The sequence below is a fragment of the Eriocheir sinensis genome, chromosome 5 (assembly GCF_024679095.1).
Source record: "Eriocheir sinensis breed Jianghai 21 chromosome 5, ASM2467909v1, whole genome shotgun sequence".
Lineage (NCBI taxonomy): Eukaryota > Metazoa > Arthropoda > Malacostraca > Decapoda > Varunidae > Eriocheir > Eriocheir sinensis.
In genome coordinates this window covers 6,985,200-7,007,376 of record NC_066513.1, presented here as the reverse complement: position 1 = coordinate 7,007,376, position 22,177 = coordinate 6,985,200, and the positions used below count along the sequence as shown (strand labels likewise).

The following is a 22,177-nucleotide window of genomic DNA, read 5'->3' as shown; positions in this document are numbered from 1 at the left end:
ATACAGTTTAAAGTCAACTTCATGCCTTCTTAGCAAATGTGAAAGACCGATAGTATAAACACAGAATAAAATTGGACCCAGTACACTTCCCTGGGGGACTCCTCTTTGCAAAAGTTTATGAGTAGAGAACGATTTACCTATTTGCACACAGTAAGTTCTGTTCTCAAGGTAACTCCTCAGATAATCCAGCGCGCCACCCTCAATTCCAATATTATTACAATCCTGAAGCAATAGACTGTGCTCCAACGTGTCAAACGCAGCACTCAAGTCTAACAAAATCAGAACACCACACTTCCCTTCATCCATAAGCACAAGCAAATTGTTTACCACCGAACAGAGAGTAGTTTCAGTTGAGTAAAGCCTCTTGTAGGCAGATTGATTATCCGGTAAAGCCTGCACCACTAGCAAATGCTCCATTAGCTGATTTAAGATCACATTTTCAAGTATCTTAGATAGAAACGTCAAGTTGGATACTGGTCTAAAGGAACTTAAACACTGTGGGTCCAGTTTACCTTTAACGATAGGTTTCACGATCAATGCTTTCTCACTCTCATGGAAAGTCTTGTTTTCAATACTAGTGTTAACCGTCACAGTCATAATATTTATGAAATCACTAAAGTTTTCACTCTTAATGATGTCACTTATCGGCAAGGGATCGTTATTACAGTATGTCAGTTTCACCTTGTGTATGATAGTTTTCACTACAGCCACATCCACTTGTTGAAAGCTTGTTAACTTTATTTCAGGGACTGGAGTTTCGACAGCAGATCCATGGTAACCGCGGTCGCCTCTAAAGTTCATGATAACTCTCTCAATTTTCTTGTCAAAAAAGTCTAAAAACTTATTTGCCAGCACTTCATCCGACAAACCATCCGGAAGCTTGTTAACCTTTCTGTTTCCAGTCAAACTGTCAAGCACCTTATATAATTTAATGATGTTAGGCCCTGCCTCCACAACCTTATTCCGATAGTATTCTCTTTTCCGTTTTATCACAAGTCGATTTTCTTTGTTTCTTGCCTCATCTGTTTTTTGCCTACGCCACAGTCTTTCTTTTTTCTTCTTCTCTCTTTTTGCCCACAGTATTTCCGCATTAAACCAAAGTGCATGATCTCTCAACACTATCTCCTTTTCAATCAGAGGACAGAGGATATTATATTCATCTTTAGCTAAACCATTATATAGCTTAACCAGGCAGGTAGCACAATCTCCACGTAACACCGAGCCATGTTCACAGATTTCACGACATTTAATAGTAATTTCCTGTATTACAGAGTTATCAATATTTCTGGTTGAAAATTTTTTTCCAATCTGAACGTAATCTTTTTTCTCTGCACTGCTTCCCTCGCGTATGAAATTTCAAAGGTTACCAATTTATGCACCGGGGATCAAGGGCGGATCCAGCCTTGAGTTTTGGGGGGGGCCAACTGTTCATCGACGACGGACTGTACACATGGAATTAAGTCACATCGGATTGCATTGTGCTTTTCAGGGGCATAACTCAAGAATTAGATCCAGAATACTTTTGGTCTTTATTAAGCATATATTAATATATAACATATAAGAATCACAATAATCACATCGTATTTTTTATGAGAGTCAAACATACGAAATATGTAGCCTAATATGAATAATTGAGCTGGTAGGAAAGGATGCCTACGTACTGTGTGATGGCGCGAGGCAGGAGACCAAGGCCCAGGTCAACAGCACCGCGACGAACAAGTGCGCTCGGACTGGCGAAAATGGTACCTCTTCCCAACATCATATCTCTGCCGTGGTTCAACCTAGACACTTCCAATATCTTTCATCATGAGGAGCAGAGGAGGAAGGATTGGCGATGAGATAGCAGTAAAAACTATTATGTTTTCGTTTGAAATTACCACACAGGGCATTGGTGAACAACACCTATTTTTCCAAAAATTTGCAGTATCGCTTCATGCTGGGAGAGTGACAATAGACCCCAGCCCGAGTTTTATGGGCTAAAGATTCGACAGCGCACGCCCTGAGTAAATTCTATATTTAGAAGTCCTTGCTGAAGCTCAACCTTGGTATTTTCCCTAATCGCTGATTGGCCGAAGAGGCCTTCCTTCTCAGCGCTTAATTCCGATTCGCTTGTGCATTGAGGCCATGGAATTGGATTTTGTTTTATGTAGTAGAGCGATGCAGTATCGACTATCGAGTTCTACATGATATGTATATGATTGAGGGAGGCTGACAGTATCTGTAACGAATTTCTTTGGGGGGGGCCAAAACATACTCTCAGAGCGTTTGGGGGGGGCCATGGCCCCGTGGCCCCCCCCCTGGATCCGCCTATGCCGGGGATATACAACATATTTCATTAACACACACCCCTTGCACTAGATCACCGTCTATATCGCTGAAAACCAAGTCAAGCAGTCACAAGCCGCGACTGCCCTTGATTTAGCAGACGACGCCATGTTGATACAAGTGCAAGTGCTTTGTTTACGTTGTGGATGTGGATACGGGCAACTGACCTTGGCCGTGTGTGACGCACACCCGGGAAAGTTGGAGTTGCTGGTTGCCCTAGCTGGCGCCAACTCGGTGGGAAGAAAAAAGCCCAGTGTGACACCAGCTTATGGATAACCGTCAACTCGCTCCCGGTTGAGCGTAAGGGCGTTGCCCGTAGCCCCAATGGCTGGATGAAAACGGCCATTGTGACACCGCCTTAAGGCAATGAAGCCGCTGATAGGGTGAGCACCGGCGATGACGTCATCGGACTCCCAGCGAATCATAAGCGTGTTTTCAGAAATGGCAGCTGCCTTCAACTGCGGCTTCAAAATGACCCGTTCTCTCTCTCTCTCTCTCTCTCTCTCTCTCTCTCTCTCTCTCTCTCTCTCTCTCTCTCTCTCTCTCTCTCTCTCTCTCTCTCTCTCTCTCTCTCTCTCTCTCTCTCTCTCTCTCTCTCTCTCTCTCTCTCTCTCTCTCTCTCTCTCTCTCTCTCTCTCTCTCTCTCTCTCTCTCTCTCTCTCTCTCTCTCTCTCTCTCTCTCTCTCTCTCTCTCTCTCTCTCTCTCTCTCTCTCTCTCTCTCTCTCTCTCTCTCTCTCTCTCTCTCTCTCTCTCTCTCTCTCTCTCTCTCTCTCTCTCTCTCTCTCTCTCTCTCTCTCTCTCTCTCTCTCTCTCTCTCTCTCTCTCTCTCTCTCTCTCTCTCTCTCTCTCTCTCTCTCTCTCTCTCTCTCTCTCTCTCTCTCTCTCTCTCTCTCTCTCTCTCTCTCTCTTGCCATAGCCACAATGTTTGGAGGAAAACGTCCAGTGTGATACTACCTTTAAAAGTAGCGTCGTGACTTGATGGTAAGTAGACGTGATCCGTACTTGTCAAAGCGGCGCAAAACTCAGGGTGATAATGCGCAAAAGTCGGGATGGTAAGAATTTAGGACTAACCGCGAAACTCATGAATCGCGAAACTCGTGAATCGCAAAACTCGGAGAGCGCGAAACTCGACAGGGTACTGTAGTTGTAAGATAAATAAGTTTCTTTGGACATACATAGTATCATGTTTATATTACCCCACGCAGCGGGAAGCGGCCTCCGACAATATTAATGACGAGCACTGTATGTACTCAAATCTGAGTGCATAGAATTTCATCATTCAGGAGTAAGCTTTTCTTAGCAACAATGTACTTTACATCCATGTTTGCATTTTTACTTCTTTTTCTTTCAGTTAACCTCATAACCTCTTTCCTTCACTACCCCTCACTTCTGCCATATTCCAATATGTTGACATTCCTAAATATACAAACCTTTTGGCTTCTCTCTACTTCCCTCCTCCTAAGATTATATCGCAATATATTATACTTGGTCTACTTTTATTTTCCTAGAACACAAATCAAAATGGTCAAATGACTTTTTTTTTGACATCTTATCCTGGGGAGGGGAAATCTAATGTTGATGGTTTTAACAGACATTAGGATTTGGAAATCTTAGCTGTATGCAGTGTGTCAGTGTCATGAGTCCTATTTCAGTGAGGAGGCTTTTCCCTTTACCATTTTTTGTACAGTTGTTTCACATTTGGTGCATTCTTATATGGCAAATTACCTTTTGGCAAACACAATCAATTGCTACTTTAATCTTCATGTGGCAACCATATTCTGCCATTTGATGATTATTTACCCCTAGGAAGCACTAAATCATGTTTGGCAACCATACTCTTGCATTTTACAAATCTCTCCCCCCCCCTGTTAAATGCTTTCTAACTGTTCTCAGTGTGTTTCCCAACCAATAGTTTATGAAACTATCATATTTAAATCCTGCTTCTCAGCTATTCACCTGCCATGTTGATGGTGTAGTGACAGCTGACGAAACTTTTCAAACAGTCATGATCAAGTCCTGTTGAATGTGATTACATGTTGCAAACCACTTCTCATTTTTTCTGGTCTCTTCCACTACTGTCTGTTGAGTGTAATATGATGAAAAAGAATGAGGATTTAAGTTATAAATACGCAAAAAAAAAAGGTAAGTTTTTTTGTTTTTTCTCGTTTTAAATATTCACATTTGGCAAATTCACAATTGTCAAGCTTTCTCTGGCACCAGGGGAAATGAACGACAATTATTATGCTAATAACATAAGAACGTACGGAGTCTGCAAGAGGCCGGTTGGCCTATACAAGGCAGCTCCTGTACACTTAACCCCACCTTACCTCACCATCACCATCAAGTTGATTGTATTTTCTTCTTTCAGCTAAGTCGAAAACTACATCCTTGCCAAAGATCAACAGTAAAAATGAGAATTCTTCCAGTAAGGTATGTTTAATACTATTATTTCTAATTATTTATGTGTGGAATGCTTATCATTATATAAAATATGCAAGGTTTTATGTTACTCTAATCACCGTACCTTGTTCGCAAATTTATTTTACTCTAAGAAAGTTCATAATTTCTTTCCCTATAGTTCTGTAATTCATTAGCTGCTGTTATATTTCCTTCACTCCCTTGTTTTCCCTCTCACAAGCATCCCATCACTTGTTGGCGCCTATTCAATGATTCTCTCCTCACTGTTGTCTTCCCTTTGATTGGTGTCCCAAAACAATTCCCATTATCATTATATTATTTACTTTCCTAGAAAAGTCTTTATATAATATATTTTTACTATCCATTTCAAGTCTCTTAACTTGTATTTTTGGCATTTTGTGTTTCTCCTGTTTCATTTCCCCCTTTTTCTGCATGATTCTCATGTTTGTTGACTCCCCATAGCATCTTGATATTACTTATCCATTATGCATTTTCCGTTTTCTTGAAGCTATTGTTATATGAGTTTACACTCAAATTTTTTTTTTTTAATTAGCTACTTGTTCTAAGGAAAGCTGAAGCCTAGACCTTTGTCATGATAAACTATTATATCAGTCTGAGCATAAACAGTTGTTTTTAAAGGCCATTTAACATCCTTTAGGGTAAATTTAAATGTGCATGCTTAGCAGGTGTTCTTTACGTGTGTCCTGCATTGTTTTATTCACAAATTATAGGTACAATTATGTGAAACTCCTTCACATGAGTGACATAGCTTGCAGAAATTGGAAGCTGGCATCTTTGTTTGGTGTGGTGTGACTAGTTTAGTTAACCCCTTCGCTGCAGGCGGGCCAAGAGTGCGGCTCACAACATATCTGAAAACGCCGCTCACCAATTTTGAAACGCCTTTACTGAATATACCTCGATTTAAGCTATTAAACTAAACATAATCATCATGTATTGTATATCATTATAAGGGAAATTAAATGGCACACACAGAAAAAAATAAATTCACTGATAATTTTAAGGTGGATACATAAACCTACAAGAAAATACAGTGCCATGTTGATCATGTATTCACTGAATATTACTTCCTTATTTTATTACTGATGGGTAGATAAGCTTGTGGGGAGAAGTGCAGGAGAGGGAAGAAATTAGAGTGTGGAGCAGAAAATAACCACTTTACACAAGCATGGACGCACAGCTGAGTAACAGCAAAGACCAGGATGTATTATCTCCTTGCACTGGCTTGACAAGGGGAGCCCAATTCTCCTACCAGTATTTTCATCAGTTGTTTGTTTGTGTGTTTGTGTATTTACTGATTTGTATTTACCTATTTGTAGTATACAGGGCCTGAGCTCAAGCTTGGTCAGTCCTGTCTTCCAATCTATATTTGTCCAACTTTTCCTTCATTATATGGACACTACCCACTTCAAATGTTTTGTTTAGACCATTCCATGTATCCACACTCCTGTATAGAAAACTGTACTTCTTTATGTCTTTCAAACAAGTCCCCTTCCTCAATTTCTTACTATGTCCTCTTATTTGCCTCCTCCCTTCCATCTCGGTTAAATAATTTCTATTCAACACGTCCTTTCCACTTTTGTTCGTGTACAATGCTATCAGGTCTCCTCTTTCTCTTCTTTCTTCCAGTGTTGGTAAGCCCATTTCCCCCCATCTAGTCTCGTATGACAAACTTAATAGTTCTGTTACCATCTTTGTTGTAATCTATTTGAATCCTTTCAAGTTTCCTTATGTCCTTTTTTCTTGTGTGGTGACCAAACAACGTACCCTAACCTTGTCTAACCAATGTTTTTTTACATTTTTTTTTTAATTTTTTTTTTTTTTCTTCATGTCCCCATCCAAGTAATGAAATGCCACTCTGATTTGCAGCAGACTGTATGTTTCTCCAAATATCTGATTTATGTGCTTCTCAGGTTTCAGTTTATCTTTTATTATAATTCCTAAGTCTTTTTCTTCCTTCACTGTGTCAATGATTGTGCCTCCCATCTTATACACTCAACTTGGTCTATTTTTACTCTTACCCATTTTCATTGTGTGACACTTCTTTTCATTGAACTCTATTTCCAATTCTTTACTCCATTCATGTATCTCATTGAAATCTTCTTGCAGTTTATTGCAAGCATCCTCATCTCTTATTTTTCTAAGCAGTTTGGCATCATCTGCAAACATACTCTTGTAACTCTTTACTTTTTCTTGCATATCATTTATATATATATATATATATATATATATATATATATATATATATATATATATATATATATATATATATATATATATATATATATATATATATATATATATATATATATATATATATACAGTCGTCCCTCAAATAGTACGGGGGTTAGGGACCCAGGATCCCCGTACTATTCGAAAATCAGTATAAAATTAGTGCCCCCCTTAGAAACACTCCTGGGCTGTGTTTGAGAGAGGGAATCGGGACTCTCAGAATGTCCTGAGTGCTCTCAAACGCGTGACGCGGCAGCACGAGTTGCCAACTCGGCACGTCTGCTGGCTCCCGGCTTTGAAAGGTGGAGCGCCTTCGTGCTGTAATGACATCATCAGCAAATATGGCGGCCCAAACAAACAGATATAAGTGTTTCCATTGCATTTCACCTCTCTGTGCCACCATAACCACTGCAGCTTCCTTTTCATCTTCTGTTGTAAGGAGTTTGTCAGCCAGGACAGCTAGTAATGCATGTTAAACGTCGCCAGGAAGATCAGCGTACGCCATTTTGCTGCGAGTGAGACGCCGTTACCATAGCAACGACGAGGTTTAGTAAAAGGACGGCCTTTATCTCCACTCTTGCAGCACTCCTGGAGCACTGGCAGTTACTGCGGCAAGAATTTCTTTTACACTATGATTTTCAGGGTGTTGGCCCTGAGGGAGCAAGGCATTTCAAAGGCTGTAGTTGGGACTGAAAGGGACAACTACCTACCGAACCAAGACCAAGACCAAGGGAGAAATCCCAGGCCACCTGTGACATCAAGACCAAGATCAAGATGATAGATGCAGCGAACACTGCTCTCATTCACGTGGTATGCTCTCCCTACGGCAACGTAACTCATCCCGAAACGTAACTTTTCCTAAATCTGAATTCTTCTGCAAGGTGAACACCTCTCTCGAATGCTTTGGGGTGCTTTCAGCAGGTGTTTTGGTAGAACTGTTGCCACTCACCATGGCTACTTGGTGCGACGAGCGAGAAATTTAAAAATCCTAAAAAATTCTTCCATGACAATCCGTATAAAACTGAAACCGTACTATTGGAAACCGTACTATTTGAGGGACGACTATATGTATATATATATATATATATATATATATATATATATATATATATATATATATATATATATATATATATATATATATATATATATATATATATATATATATGAAAACCATTATAGGCACTAACACTGATCCCTGTGACCTTTCTCCAGTCAGATTTTTCATCTTTCAACATGGTTCTCATTTCTCTGTTTGTTAGGTAATTTTTCATCATTCTGTCATTTTTCTCCCCAATCCTCAATTTTATAATTTCCACAGCAGTCTCTTATGTGGAATTTTATCAAATGCCTTTTTTAGGTCCAAAAATATGCAGTCAGTCCATCCATCTCTCTCCTGCACCATACCTATTACTCTTAAGTAACAACATGTTAGATTTGTGACACAAGATTTACCTTGTCTGAATCCAAATTGACTTTCATTTATAATTTTTTCTCTTTCTAGATAGTCTACCCACTATCTTTTACTTACCTTCTCACAGAGCTTGCACATGATGCTTGTTAGTGTAACTGGCCTATAGTTCAGAGGCCCTTTTTTTGTTTCTGCTCATAATATAATGGTACCACACATGCTCTTTTCCACTGTAGTGGGACTTCCCCAGTCTTGATTGAACAACTTACTATATCATGAATTGGTTCAATTAACCCTATCGTTGTGCATGGCGAGGGATGCGACTATCCCCCCAGGCGCACTTGGGCGGGCCAGCGGAGGGAGGGGTTTCTCTTTTAACCTCTGTATCTCAAAAACTATTCATCACAACTAAAAACCAAAACCACCATTGGAAAGAGGAGGCCCAGAACTATAGGAGTCGGTTATGTATGCCTCTCTTGCGAACATACATGCACGTTCAGGGAGTGTTGAATGTTAACACCTATGTCAGCCCGACAAAGGCACATGGTCCCTCCATGGAGAGACAAATCTAGAGATGGACAGATGAATGGATGACGAGGAGGTAGGAAGATGAATAAAGAGGAAGGAAGGAGGAGGGAGGTCTGGCAGTCCTGGGCATCGGTGCGGCTGGGAAAATGTATCATACCACACACACTTTTCATGCCTCTCAAAGAGTGTATATCTCATCATTTTATAAAGGAAGTGGCTTTTCTTACTTGCAAAGTTATATTTCAAGTTGAAAAACAATTTATAAGTATTTTTAATTCAAGCAGTCGTCACAGTAACACCTTCACTCGTTACTCATCATGATTACCACGTGTTCTGTGCTCTGTGGTGTAAAGATGTTGTTAAAAATGTCAAAATTTCCAAAATCTGGAAAAATCCGAAATCCGCAACACTTTCGGTCCCAAGAATTTCAGATAAGGGATTCTCAACCTGTACTATTGTTGATAAAAATGTAGTTGATCATTCTTCTTGTTTTATTTATTGGTAAATGAGAGAAATGAAATGATCGTTGCAAGGTTCTCCTCATTAAAAATCTTTTCTGCAAGAAAGATCTGTAAAATAAGGTAGAATTTTTTAAGACTTTTTTTTAAAAATTCCATTTATATTGCAATATTTGCTGAGTACCTGCTTAAGGTGTATCAGTCTCACCTTTGACAAAATTATCAAAAACATTACTGTACCCTCCCAAGTTTCGCACTATCCGAGTTTTGTACTGAGTCATAAATTCTTACCATCCCGACTTTAGCGCATTATCGCCCCGAGTTTCAAGGTGCTTTGACATGTACGGGTCATGTCTACCTGCCGTCGGAGTCAAGCACGCTGCCTTAACCCTTACATTACGGCGATCGTTTTTTATAAGTGCGCTGCCACATGCCCCACCCGTACGGGGATCGTATATATAATCATCACGCTCTACGCTCCCTACGTTTCAAATATACCGCCAGTTCTTGACTCAGAAGAATGGTGGAGGCATCTGGCATCCGTACACACACTCATTCGTCTCTACGCGCAGCCTACCGATGGCCACAGATCATTTTCCACTTTTGTTCGGAATACATCTGGCATGTCACGTGACGCGTCAAGCAGTTCCTCTGCTCCAGGCGGAAGTAGACCGTGAGTGAATCAAAGTGACAGTGACTCTGATGACTGCTATGGTAGTGACATTGACAGAGGAGGGATAAGAGAGGAGAAGAGAAGAGACGAGACGAGACGAGACGGGAGAGGAGGGGAGGGGAGGGGAGAGAGAGAGGGGGGAGGAGGAGAGGAGGAGGAGGAGGAGGAGAGAGGTGAGGTGAGGAGAGGAGAGGAGAGGAGAGAAGAGAAGAGGGGAGGAGAGAAGAGAAGAGAAGAGGGGAGGAGAGAAGAGAAGAGGGGAGGAGAGAAGAGAAGAGGGGAGGGAAGGAGAGAAGAGGGGAGGAAAGGAGATAAGAGGAGAGGGTTAGTCTGCTGATGTTTCCAAACATGGTTAGTCCCCTGGGGTATTTACACACCCCAATACAAAAATGTTTATATTGTTATCATTATGTAAAATATGGTCATACTGCTGGTTCAGGATATATCTACAATCCCTGCTGAACAGTTTGAATCACTTGTAGCTGGCTGAAATTAATGTAAAATAATGCAATAAAATAAATGATAAAACTAAAGAAACATTACGAAAACTTCGATTCAGGTCACATTTATTTTGAAAATACCCACAGGATACACCAGTTTTTGTGATTTTTGTAATATCCATCGTGAATATCAACATTAAAAAATAACATAATATGCAAAATACATAAATCATAAAAAGATACCTCCGTTAGTCTGGTGGGGTGACTGAACACCCCAGAAGGTCAAAGCAACGTCTACCTCCCAAGAAAACTGAGCCACAAGTGTGCCAGTCTACCTGTGATACACCCTCGAAGAGTCAGAAGAGTACTTGGAAGGAGAAACAGAAATAAGTTCTCAACTAGGAATTACGAGCACTTAAGCAAAAATGGGGTGGCAAAACACCCCAGGGGACTAACGCAGGGTTAAACTACGAGTGTGTGAAGATTTTTCGCCTAACATTTGTAGCCCTCCCCACTATCAGGTCATTTTCAAAGTTTCATATGTATTCAGATCCTTATTAAATCCCACTATTCTAAATTTAAAACCCTGAATATTTGCTGGGACCTACAGAACTGGTCCTTATTAGAGACTCGAGAGTAATGCTTTGAGACATAAGCAGACATGGTGTAGGCAGCGACATTGTATGAGGGGTAACAGGTATAAAGTTTCTACACCATATTTTTTGTATTATTATTTTACATTGTAATTCTAGTTGTTGTAATATTTTACTACATTTTTAAAACATTAGGAAGTGTGAAAATAATTTTTATTTATTCTCTATATCATATTTTTTGTTGAAATATTTTGTACACTTTTATAACAAAAGAAATTGTGTCTTGCGCGTTTCATCAGTTTTGGTGTACAACTGTCCGCTAGTTTGTTTAGGTACAAGCATGGTTAAGCGTCGTTACATAATTTTCTTCCTGACTGGTGTTATTTTACATGAAGTAGCAGCAAATACTACTGTTATACATTGTTACTTTAGAAAAGAGTTGCCAATGTTGGTGAAGAAGTGATCGCCGTCTTGTTTACATTTCCAGAGAGGCTTGTGGTTTTATTTAAGTGCCATTGCAGTACTAAAACTTCACTAGTCAGTAACCCAAAGCTGAACCTTGACCTTATAAGATGCAGGGTGATTTTCTGTGACATTTTTTGGGAAAAAGTCGTCAAATCTGGTGGCGCTTTTTCAGTGTTTTTAATACCCCGAGTTTCATGGTTCTCAAGTTTAGCGCTATATCTTTGGGACAAAGCAGGCACGAAACTCCTTCATATCTGAAACTAGGACTGTGTCCCTGTGAGGTCCCTGGCGTCCGCTTCCAGAATGTTACTCTCCATCCTCAACTGACTGCTGGTTGTTGTGTGGGGTGAACCAAGACCTTGGGTGGATGCCTGCTGCTACCAGGAGGGTGGGCAGGTCAAAAGTGATGACGTATAACCCCTTAACGACATTGATGCCGCTGGCGTCATATACAGTCGTCCCTCGCTATATCGTGGCTCACTTTTCGCGGTCTCACTGTACTGCGGATATTTAAATTGTATATATCTAATTTGGTATCGCGGATTTTTTGCTATACTGCGGGATTTTGCAGTATATATATATATATATATATATATATATATATATATATATATATATATATATATATATATATATATATATATATATATATATATATATATATATATATATATATATATATATATATATATATATATATATATTTAGTTCGGACTTCGACGCGATCTTGAAAACATGACAGCGGGACTATAACCCTATGGGAAAATATGCATTTGGGAAGTCACCTCTGACACGTCATATAAAACATGTTTTTCGTTCTCAAAAGTAGCCCAATTTGCGATGAGTCGCCCAATCTGGCAACACTGCAGTGTGGCGGCGCGTGAATTTTTTTTTTTAGGATAATGTTGCTATGAGAAAATCTCGACCAATAGCAGTCGTCCCTGAGTGAGCTGCTGGCCAATAGGAAAGCATGACGTAACAGTCTAACCGTGACGTCACTCAGGAGCAACCTAAAGGCGGTGTCACACTAGCACTTTTTCCGTCAACTTTTTCCGTCGTTTTTCTGAAAATCGTCGATATCTTGGCTGCGGCCTGTCACACACAAACGGTGTTTCGTCTGAAACTTTCCGTCGGCACAGACCATGGGAATGTAAACAAACATGGAGTCCACGCTGCGGCAAAGATACGCTGCTCTGAACCTAATACTGTGTATTGTGAGACTTAGACGAGCTAAACAAGCCAAAAAGCATGCATGGATGCGCTCATGGTTGGCTCGTCGGGAAAGAGAAAGTGTGTACCACAGGCTGTTAAAAGAGCTGAGTTTAGAGGATCATGAGACTCTGAAGAATTGGATCAGGTTGGACAAGAGCCAGTACCACAGACTTCTGGAGTTAGTGACACCTCTCATTGCCAGAAGTGACACCAGGATGAGGAAGGCTGTCACTGCAGGAGAGCGTTTGAGACAGGTTGAAGCCACGCGGAAAGTCTCGGTCTTGGTCTTGGAAATGTAAACAAAGGCGGAAATTTGCAGGAAGCGATCCTGATCGTCTGACAAATTCATGCGATAAGTTCATGGAACGATGAAAAATCGACGGAAATGGCATTAATCGGCGGAAAAAGTGCTAGTGTGACACGGCCTTAACGCTCCATTGCCCGCCTCCTCCTCTCTCCCTTCCCCCTCCTCTCTGCCTCCTCCTCCCTCCTCTCTGCCTTCCTCCTCCTCTCCTCCTTCCTCCTCCTCTGCCTTCCTATTTAGCGTCAATGCATCCACGTATCACGGAAACTGGGGCCAGCGTATAAGCGGGAGGGTCACAATTAGTTGACATGACGCGAAACGCGATGGGTGAGACCCATGAGCGAGTGACTGTATATATATATATATGTATATATATATATATATATATATATATATATATATATATATATATATATATATATATATATATATTTTTTTTTTGCGGTAAAATAAGCATTTTCTAGCCTAAAAAAATGAAAACAATATAAAAAATATAGAATTTTATATATTATTAAAATTATGTAGATTTAAGAGTGTAGAAAGTGTTTAAGAGTACAGGAGGTCCTCGACTTACGACGGAGTTCCGTTTCTAACGACGTGTTGTAACCCGATTTTTTACGTAAGTCGGAACACACCTAAATAAGCACCTACGTCACCCACCTATTCTTTTTTCTTCCGTAGCGGCCTATTGTGCCGTGAGGCTTTTCCCTGGTTCACTCCTCCCCCACTTTCTTTCTTCTCCCTCTCTGTCCCCGTATTTTTCTCCCTCCTTCTCATTTCTTTCTTCTTTTGCTTTCCCCTCCCTCCCAGTTTTTCTTTTTTTTTAATCTCCTTCCCTCCCACTCACACCTTTTCTCTCCCCCTCTCTCCTAATCTTTACCTGACCCTCCTTCCCTCTCCCTTTTCTTTTCCCGCCCCATTTCTTCCACTCATTTCCCTTGTTTCCTCCTTCCTCACACCCTCTTATCTTTAGCCTTATCTCTCACTCTATCACTCTCCTCCTCCCTTTCTTCTTCCATGTTAGATTATATGAACACACACACAGTATATTTTCATGGAGGCGTATAAAACGGGTTAAGAAGTTTGTACTAGAATACAGACCTAAAGGAAAGGGAAAAAGGACTGGTTTAATGCAAGATGTGCTAAGGCAAAAGAGAAAAGAGACAAAGCATCAAAAAGATTAAAAAGAAATAAAAACCAAAGGAATAAAGAAGATTTTAAGGTAGCAAGAAATGAATACGTGAAAATAAGGAAGGAAGAAGAAAAGGGATATGAAAAGGATATTGTGGAAAAGTGCAAGGAACAACCTAAACTGTTTTATAGATTCATAAATGGCAAGATTAAACCAAGAGAAACAATTGAAAGACTGAGCGATGGGAATGTGACAATCAATGAACCTAAAGACATGGCAGAGTTACTAAACAAAAAGTTCCAGCAAGTTTTTACTAATGAATCAATATTTAATGAGCCACAAGAAAACAAGATAAATGTTCATATGGAAGAAGTTACAGTAAATAAAGAGGAGATGTATGAGTTGTTGGGGGAGCTGGAAGAGAGGAAAGCTGTAGGGCCGGATGGAGTCTCAGGGTGTATATTGAAAGAATGCAGAAATGAGCTGGTTAGACCGATATATGACATCATTAAATGCTCAATAACAACTGGTACAGTGCCTAAGGAGTGGCGGAGGCCGAAGTGGTCCCCAATTACAAAAGTGGAAGGAAGGAAGGAAGAACTCCTGAACTACAGACCTGTATCATTGACCAGAGTAGTATGTAAAATAAGTGAGAAAGTGATAAAGAAACAATGGATGAAATTGCTAGAGGAGCAAAATTTAATCACAAGAGTAAACAGTATGGATTTAGAAAAGGGCGCTCATGTGTGACAAACTTATTGAGCTTTTACTCAAGAGTGACAGATAAAATACAGGAAAGGGACGGATGGGTTGATTGCGTCTACCTAGACCTGAAGAAGGCGTTTGACAAAGTTCCACATACAAGACTGCTATGGAAACTAGAAAATAAAGGAGGATTGAAAGGGAAAATGAAGAACTGGATGGAAAGCTTCCTAAGGGGAAGAGAGATGAGAACAGTGGTTAAGGACATAAAATCGGAATGGAGAACTGTAGAGAGTGGAGTGCCTCAGGGATCTTTATTGGCACCAATACTTTTCTTAGTATATATTAAAGACATGCCAGAGGGAGTAAATAGTTATATGAGCCTGTTCACAGATGATGCAAAGCTGCTAAGACATATAAGAAACAGTAAAGACTGCAAAATTCTGCAAGAAGACCTAAACAAGATTTGGAAATGGAGTATGGAATGGGAGATGAAATTTAATGTGAAGAAATGTCATGTTATAGAAATGGGAAAAAATAAAGGAAGACCAAAATGGACATATAAAATGGGAGATTGTGAAACATTAAAGAAAGTACACGAAGAGAGAGATCTGGGAGTAATAATGCAAGATAACAAACAGCCAGAGGGCCATGGTAATCGGATATTTGGTGATACATATAACATGGTGAGAAATATAGGAATAGCATTCCACTACATGGATAAGGATATGATGAAAAAATTAATTACCACTATGATCAGACCAAAGTTGGAATATGCAGAGGTAGTGTGGTCTCCTCATAAGAAGAAACACCTAAAGAAACTACAGTACCCTCACGAGTTTCGCGTTTGCTTCATTCCGAAAGTATGGCGCTAAACTCGAGGATCGCAAAACTTGAGGTATTGAAATCCATGTAAAAGTGCTTATTGGTTCCGACCCGAGGAAAATAATGACTTTTTCCGACTTTACTCCCTTGTTATCACAATTTTTTCAACTTTACTCCCTTGTTATCTCAAAATACTTACCTTGTTAATAGGCAGAAAATGGGAAGTAAGAACAGATCGTTTTTAAGCCGCAGTTGACGGCAGCTGCCTTACAATTGGCTGGCAGTTCTGAATACACGCTTGTGATCCACGTGGTGTCGTCTTCTAAAGTAAGGGCGGTCGCTCGCGGTCACCCGTGGGACAGTTGGACAAACCTATATTTTTCTGGTAGTTTTCTGCATGTTATGAAATAATCTGCTAACTCTTTCTGTTAAAAATCATGAAATCACTAATATCATGATTGACTTTTCAATGCTTATTGAATGTAAACCGCTGCCACCGCCGCAAAATACCTCGCAGAGAGGTTCAACTTGGTTACTGTTTCCATATTTCCCTGACCGTTCACAAAGATCACAAGTGAACAGACTAGAACAAAAACATGCAAATTAATACTTTTAATGCTGTGTATTCCCACAGCGCGCATGCGTGGTGGACAGCAGAATGACTAATTTCATCCGGGAGATATTTTCACAACACCGGCCAGTGTAGTGGACCTTCTTCTTCTTCTTTTGACCTGTAACGCTTTGTATCGCTTCTTAGTTCCTCCTCCACACTTTTATACTTCACAACATGCACTTGGGGCTGCTTTCACAGTCATTTTGTTAGTTTTGATCGTTACCAATGGCGGCGGTCGCCGCTATAGGATTTCCACGTGAAACTGGCTGATCGGGTAGTGGCGGCTGCAGGGTTAGCCTAGCCCCGCACTTACCACACTCTCAACATCTCTCGCCTCTTCTGCAGCCGCCACTACCCTATCGGCCAGTTTCCCGTGAAATACTAAGCGGCGATCGCCGCCATTGGTAACGATCAAAACCAAGTGCGCACTTATACACTTCACCCTGAACTTAGGTGTTTTCTGTCCTTTTCTTTCCCTGATTTTGCTTTTCTATGCCCTTTTGCAGTTTTTCACTATTACTTTTCACCGTCGCTGCCATGCATTACAGGTCAGAAGAAGAAAAAGAAGAAAAGGAAAATAACACCAGATCTACAATTTTCATAGACTGGAGAAAAAGTTTTTGGACAGTGGTTCCACAGCACAGGGTGTTCTCTCATCTTGTTAATCAAGTAGTAAGCAAAGCAGCTCTGCCAGTCCATTTTACGAGCCTCTTGGTGGGCCATCTTCCATTGCTCCTCACTCCTCAGCCACTGCCGTCGTCTGTTTGCTTACATGCAGCCGTTTGGTGCCCATGTACCCACGCTCGTGCTCACAACCGTTCTCCATTCATAAGGACAACCAACAACTCGCTCCCGGTTGGGCATACGGGCAGCCGCGGTTGTCCATAGCCCCAATGGTTGGACACCGGCTTTTAAGGCAGCACGCATGATGCCGACGGTAGGTAGACGTGACCCGTACATGTCAAAGCAACGCAAAAATCGTGGCGGCAATGCGCGAAAGTCGTGATGGTAAGAATTTAGTACCAAGCGCTAAACTCGAGGATCACGTAACTCGGATAGCACGAAACTCGAGAGGGTACTGTAGAAAGAATACAAAGGATGGCAACAAAAATGGTTTCAGAGCTGAAGGGATTGACATACGAGGAAAGACTAAAGGAATTGGACTTACCAACACTAGAACAAAGAAGAGAAAGGGGAGACCTAATTCAAATCTATAAATTATTGTTTAAGTTGAAGCCTTTTGCCCTGATAGGTTGTGTGGTTAGCCAGTTTGAAGCGCCCACTTCCTGTGCAATATCTGTCCTCCTTGTGTCTTCTGGGAGTTCTCTCATTAGGTCACTCAGAGTGTCTCTCTGTTTTTCTTCTCTGTTTATGGAGATTTCATTCCTTAGTGACCTAATATCTTGAGGGTTGTCTTATCCCCTTTCATTTTGATTGATAATATATCCGGTCGAGGAGGCCATGATTCGGATTGAGTTCCCGAATTCAGACTCAGCCAGATTTTGCGGGTTGGTGATGCCGAGCCCACCCATTCTTGGCAGCAACTCCAGCAATCTTCTCTCCTGGTCGCTGGGACATCTCCCATTTGCTATCGCCGGTATGAAGGTGTTTCTGATAGCATCTTCCAGAGGTTTTAGTAACGGAGCAACATCAGGAACAGTCCTCATGAGGTAGTTCCATTTATGCTTGACACCTTACGTAAATGCTGCGTAGGCTGCCTGCGGTTCTGTTTTGGCAATCTTGCTCAACCTCTGCAGTTCGGATTCCCAGCGCTTTACAGCTGTTTTCACATATTCGGTTCTGTATTCAGCTATTCCAATGACTGCCCCGAGGTGTCTTTCGCCAGTCACTGACAGTTTCACGTTACTGCCCTGGAATGCTGTTTTGGCCCGATTGTATGCCTTTGGTTTTACAATCACCACAGACTTCGTGGCGTTGGGACGGTACCCTATTTTAGGGCCGTGTTCATTGACGAGGTCCCACCATTTCCTGAGGTCTGCAGACTTTCCTACCCCGGTGAGGTCATCCGCATACGCCACCTGTTTGATGTTGGTGTTTTCATGGCGGATGATGTCCTGCAGCTTCATCATTCCCAGGGCAAACATTGCCATGGCCACTGGGTCCCCTTGGGTGGTGCCCTCTGAGGATTGTATGGTCACCGGGTCTCCAAGTCGTTGGTCATTATGACTGCTGATGAACAGTCTGGCAGGTTCCTTGTATGTATTTTCAATATATTGGGCGAATATAGGGCACTTGATTTTGATGTTGTGCAGTGCTGTTTCCCTATTGATGTTGTTGAACGCATTTGCAGCGTCCACCATCAGCACCGCCTCACATTCTGGGTCTTTGAACATTTTCCTGACGGCGTGAATGGCAGCTTCACACCGAGCCTGCTGACCCGCACACACTTGGAGGTTTCCCACCGCCTTCCTCACGTCGTCCTTCACCACCTCCATGACAGCCTTGCCTATGATCCTCCTGAGCACCTCCCCCATCCCGATGGGGCGACAGCCTGGTTTTTTATCCAGCGGAATGAGCCGGCAGGCCATCAAAGGCTTGAGGTGTTGGCAATTCTCTGACGCCAATTTTCTTGCTAGGGCGGCTATTGAGTCGCGAAGATCCACAGCTGGATTACCAAAGATGTTCTTACTGAGGAGGTGTTTCCACCTACTACTACTACTACTACTACTACTACTGCCACTACCACTGCTACTGCTACTATTACTTTTACTACTACTACTACTACAACTGATACTACTACTACTACAGCCTCCATCCATTTGAGTGGTGTTGTGAGCAGTATCTTTTCTCATAGTCTTTCACAAAGCAATTCATTGGCCCCAGCCTGCCAATGACTCTGGTAGACAACCATCTTTATTTAGTAATACAAACATTATTAAACATATTGTTCTTAAGCTAACAGAGCCTATGGTTGATACGACAATCAACCACCGTCGCCTCAAAGTCCAGGTCGGCAGTGTGGGTGGTTTTGGGTGCAGGTGATATTGTTACTGTCAGGCAGACCAAGCCTGATCTCAGGAAGGAGAAGGACAGCCTGCATCTCATCCAGGCAACCACACTGCTTCTCTGCTGCTGTTTCTTATCCGCCAGTGTTTCGACGAGTCTTGCGTAGAAGCTCTAGAGGGGTGCAGGAGCCCTGGTCCACATTCTGTATTCTTTCTTCATACGCTCTGTTTTTCTCTTGTTCATTTCTTCTGTGGGCTGCATCAAGGGTCAGGTCTCTATGGCAGTGTGCCATGGGATCAAAGATCCTTATGTCAAAATATGCCCTTTGTCCACGAGACCAAAATCCTGTGGCGCTAACATCCACTCGTGCCTCGTTTGAATCATTAGTGGTGCATCTGGCGAGGTGTTCGCCTTGCAGAGGAAGCAACATGGGCTCCACGGTCACGTCATGACAGACTTCTTTCAGCATATGAGGTGTCACGTCTCTCACTTCGTCATGTCTCATGCAGACGAAGCCTCCTGTCTTGCATGTCATGGCATGGTTTTGGTTGAAGGGTGAGCCACAGTTACATATGTTTGGGAGCCCATCCACTGGCCAGCCATACCTCAGGGCAATGGCATCTGTGAATTCTTTCTTGTTAAAGTTGAAGCCTTTTGCCCTGATAGGTAGTGTGTACTACTACTACTGCTATTACTACTACTACTACATAAATGATACCTCCACCCATGTTTATTTTCCCGACACATAATCATGGAGGGCTCCATAGCTTGGAGGTCATTAGCCCCAACTCTGTTCGCTAATGACTGTGGCATCCAACCATATCACTAATACTACCTGACACTAAATCACCTATCATCTATTACGTCTAGATCCCTCTTTCCTTCCCTACTCAAGTCACTCCCGACCCACCCTAATGTCACTCTCCACCACTGTGGCTTCATATTCCATATTGGAGATGTTGGTGGCTTTTGGGCCAGAGTGTCTGGTGCCCCTGAGACATAGGATGGCCGACCTGAGCAGGGAGAACGAGGTGCGACACCTCATCCAGGTGACAACGTGACTCCTTGGCTGATGCTTCTTTTCTGAGATTAGTTCATGAGGCGTGCGTAGAAGCATTGGGCCCTGGGACCCATCCCGCCGGATGTGGTGAAGACGAGGGGGGTGAAGCTGCCCTGATCCACATGTTGGATTCTTTCACCGTATGCCCTTGTCTTCTCCTGCTCGTTCCTGTGGTGGGTGGCTTGCAGGGGCAGCTCACGGTGACAGGCAGCCATCGGGTCGAATATACTACTACTACTACTGCTACCACCACCACCACCACAACTACTAATATTACTACTACTACTACTACTACTATGACTACTACTGCTATGATTACTACTACTACTTATACTATGATTACTACTACTATGATGATGACGAAGACTACTACTACTACTACTACTACTACTACTACTACTACTGCTGCTACAACTACTACTACAACTTTTTACTTCTTCTACCACTACTACAACTACTCCTTTTACTTTTTTCTACTACTAATAGAACTGCTGCTACTACTACTACTACTACAGGTTGAGAATCCTTTATCCGAAATTCTAAAATCCGACAACCTCCAAAATCCAAAAGTTTTTTTAGTGCTTTCATGACGTGACACAAATGGAAAATGCCACAAAGTGATGGGAAGGTTCCACCATGTACTGTTGTTTTGTGCAGTCAGGGTTGCCAGGTCCGCGGTTTACCCGCCCAATTGGGCGGGTAAACCTACTGCTGCGTCGACACCTTAAGGGGCTATCACACTGGGCAAAATTTCCGTGGACCTTCAGTCAAACCACGATTTCCACTGCCGTGGTTCTCATTTCCGTGGTTTTCTGACGTGTCTACGGTCTTCCGTAGCTACGGTAGATTTCACAGATGGATGACGGTATTCATAATCATCCTCATCAGCAATAACAAGAAAAGAGAAGAAGAGGATGCAACACCCTACTGTCCTTATACATTCGCTCAGCTATGAGTGTTGTTGCCTGGACCAGGGCCTCCAAGGTCGTCACTTTAATTGAGAAAATATGGGACATGCCTTCGTCTTCTAGACATAGTTCTTGCAACAGCTGCATCACTTCACTGCCCTCCTATCTTCTTGCAAGCCATTGCCGCCTCCACACTCTTTTCTATTTCCGTTGCTTGTATGAACTGAGTGTCACTTTGAGTGAAAACAGGGGTACAAACAGGGAAGTCAGCATCAGCCATATTTGTTGTTGTGAAAATGTGTTGGTCAAGATCACCGTTGCCAGATTATCGTACTCAGAGCATAGTATTTACCAGTTTTTGACACCTAACTATTGCCAAGAAACATCAGGAATAAACTATTTTAATGGTAATTATAAGTGAATCTTATTAGGGTCCACGAGACAGTTTTTGGGTCAGAAGTCGGTAAATATAAGAGGCTGGCTGAGTAAGACAATCTGGCAATGTTGGCAAGACCATGGAGCGCGGGGCAAGTGTGATTGGAAGACCACGGTAGTGTGTCCACGTAGGCAAAAATCGACGATATATGACTGAAGCTCCACGGAAAATTTGCCCAGTGTAATAGCCCCTTTAGGCCACCACCACTGTGGGTTTTGGACGGCTTTTGGGATGGGATTGGGCAGGAACACAGTCCATGACCTGGCAACTCTGGTGCTGCTATGCATTAGTTTGTTGTCAGCAGTCGTCACAGTAACACCTTCGTTCGTTACTCATTGTGATTACAGCGTGTTGTGTGCTCTGTGGTGTAAAGATATTGTTGAAAATGTCGAAAGGGCCTGCATATTCCGAAATCCGAAAAAATCCAAAATCCACAACATTCTTGGTCCCAGGGAT

The 22,177-nt window shown here is 42.0% G+C and overlaps 1 protein-coding gene across 10 annotated transcripts in view; it reads left to right on the top strand.

The window, feature by feature from the left end:
* Positions 1 to 22,177, top strand: part of LOC126983793 (adenylate cyclase type 9-like) — a 418,782-nt gene that overhangs the window by 324,855 nt on the left and 71,750 nt on the right. For all 10 annotated transcript variants that reach the window (XM_050836968.1, XM_050836942.1, XM_050836960.1 and 7 more), the window contains one exon: positions 4,695 to 4,756. In XM_050836968.1, the coding sequence (XP_050692925.1) occupies positions 4,695 to 4,756 (62 nt within the window). The remainder of the gene's footprint in view (positions 1 to 4,694; positions 4,757 to 22,177) is intronic.